A 1,560-nucleotide genomic window follows, 5' to 3' on the forward strand; every position below is an offset into this window, starting at 1 on the left:
TCAGTGTGTTTTTTTTTATTCAGCTTTTTATGTGCCGGTGCTGCGAGAATCTTGTTATTAATATTTCACAGGGGTTGAGGCTGGTCAATGCTTCTCTAGACAAGCTACCTGTGCGTACGGATGTGGGGAGACAAGACAAGACGAAAAAATAGTTTGCTCCGTTTAGCGGCGGGGTTGTTATTATTAAAAATACGTGTCGGGTGAAGCGAGAGGAATTTATGTAAATCGCGCGCGGTACACAAAAAATAAAAGCAAGCTAAATAAAATTGTATACTCACTCGGCTTCCCGATGATGACGCCCATGAGGGTTTTGGCCTGCTCGTCGTAGTTGGAGGTGCCGGTGTCCTGCTGCATGTTGAGATAGTCGAAGAGGATGCTCTTCTCGAGCGACCTCTTGATGGAGATGGGCAGGGTGGTGTTGGGCGCCTGCTCCATGCCCAGTTTGTCCAGGATCTCCCTCTTGATGCTCTGGATGCGGACGTTCTCGTGGTACTTACAGACGGAGCAGTTTACCAACTTCTGCAGAGGTGGCTGCTCGAGCACCGTGTGCCCGGTGGTGAATTTGGTGGACGTGTCGTCGTCCTCGTCGTCGGCGGCCTGGTCGCTGCTGCTGGACCACTCGATTTTGCTCTCGGTGTCTGCGTGCACGTGGCTGCTATGCCCGCTGGACAGCGGGTATGGAGGCGCCGATGAGTGCCGCTTGGCCAGGTCGGTGGCGACGCCGGCGGCCGACGAGCCGACCATCCGGTGAGCTGAGGACTCGTAGCCTTGTAGACTCAGCGCCAGCAGAGCCACGAGCACGGCCAGTGCGGAGGCCACCGCGGGTGCGGCCATCATCTTTCGCGGATTTCTGCGGGGCTCTGGCTCGGCGGTCGCGGCTGCGGCGGCGACGGCGGCGGGCACTCGCACTCACCACACACACTTGTGACTAATGGGTGTTTTGTACTGGCTGCTTGGTGGCGCTTTTATGCCGGCCGGACGGCTCGCGACGGTGGTAAGTGCTGCCGGTATTAAGATGGTTTGTTTTTTGCTGCTGCTGCCGCTGCTGCTCGGCGAGTGGCTGCTTGGTCGGCTGGCTCGCGGCTGAGTGTAAGGGTTGAGCTGCACAGGTAACAGCAGAGAGTCCGCGAGTTGCGAAAGAGAGAGAGAGAGAGAGAGAGAGAGAGAGAGAGAGAGAGAGAAAGAGGATGAGGAGAGCGGGGAACACAGAACACGCGAGCGAGCGAGCGAGCGAGTGAGTGAGTGAGACGAGAGAGAGAGAGAGAGAGAGAGAGAGAGAGAGAGAGATATATATATATAGATATATATATGTGCTTGGTGGTTGGTGTTGGTGCGCTGATTCAATTAATCGGCCACTGATGCCAAGCCGGGTGGATAGACATTGCGAATCATTCGTCATAGAGCTGTATATATAGCGCCAGCATTGTGTAATGTGGGGGTGTTACCTGTGTAAGAGGGGATCAAAGCCGCGCGCGGCAGACGCCGCGGCCACGCACACCATCTCTCTCTCTCTCTCTGCACCTTTCGGCCCGCAAGGGGAGGCGGGGCGCAAGTGAGGCG

The 1,560-nt window shown here is 56.2% G+C and overlaps 1 protein-coding gene across 1 annotated transcript in view; it reads right to left on the minus strand.

Annotated features, from left to right (window-relative positions):
- Positions 1-1,281, minus strand: part of LOC135936069 (growth/differentiation factor 8-like) — a 39,002-nt gene extending 37,721 nt beyond the window's left edge. The window contains exon 1 of the mRNA XM_065478751.1: positions 279-1,281. Within this exon, the coding sequence (XP_065334823.1) occupies positions 279-837 (559 nt within the window). The 5' untranslated portion in view covers positions 838-1,281. The remainder of the gene's footprint in view (positions 1-278) is intronic.
- Positions 1,282-1,560: the final 279 nt, after the last annotated feature.

This window comes from Cloeon dipterum, chromosome 2, assembly GCF_949628265.1.
Source record: "Cloeon dipterum chromosome 2, ieCloDipt1.1, whole genome shotgun sequence".
Taxonomy (NCBI): Eukaryota; Metazoa; Arthropoda; class Insecta; order Ephemeroptera; family Baetidae; genus Cloeon; species Cloeon dipterum.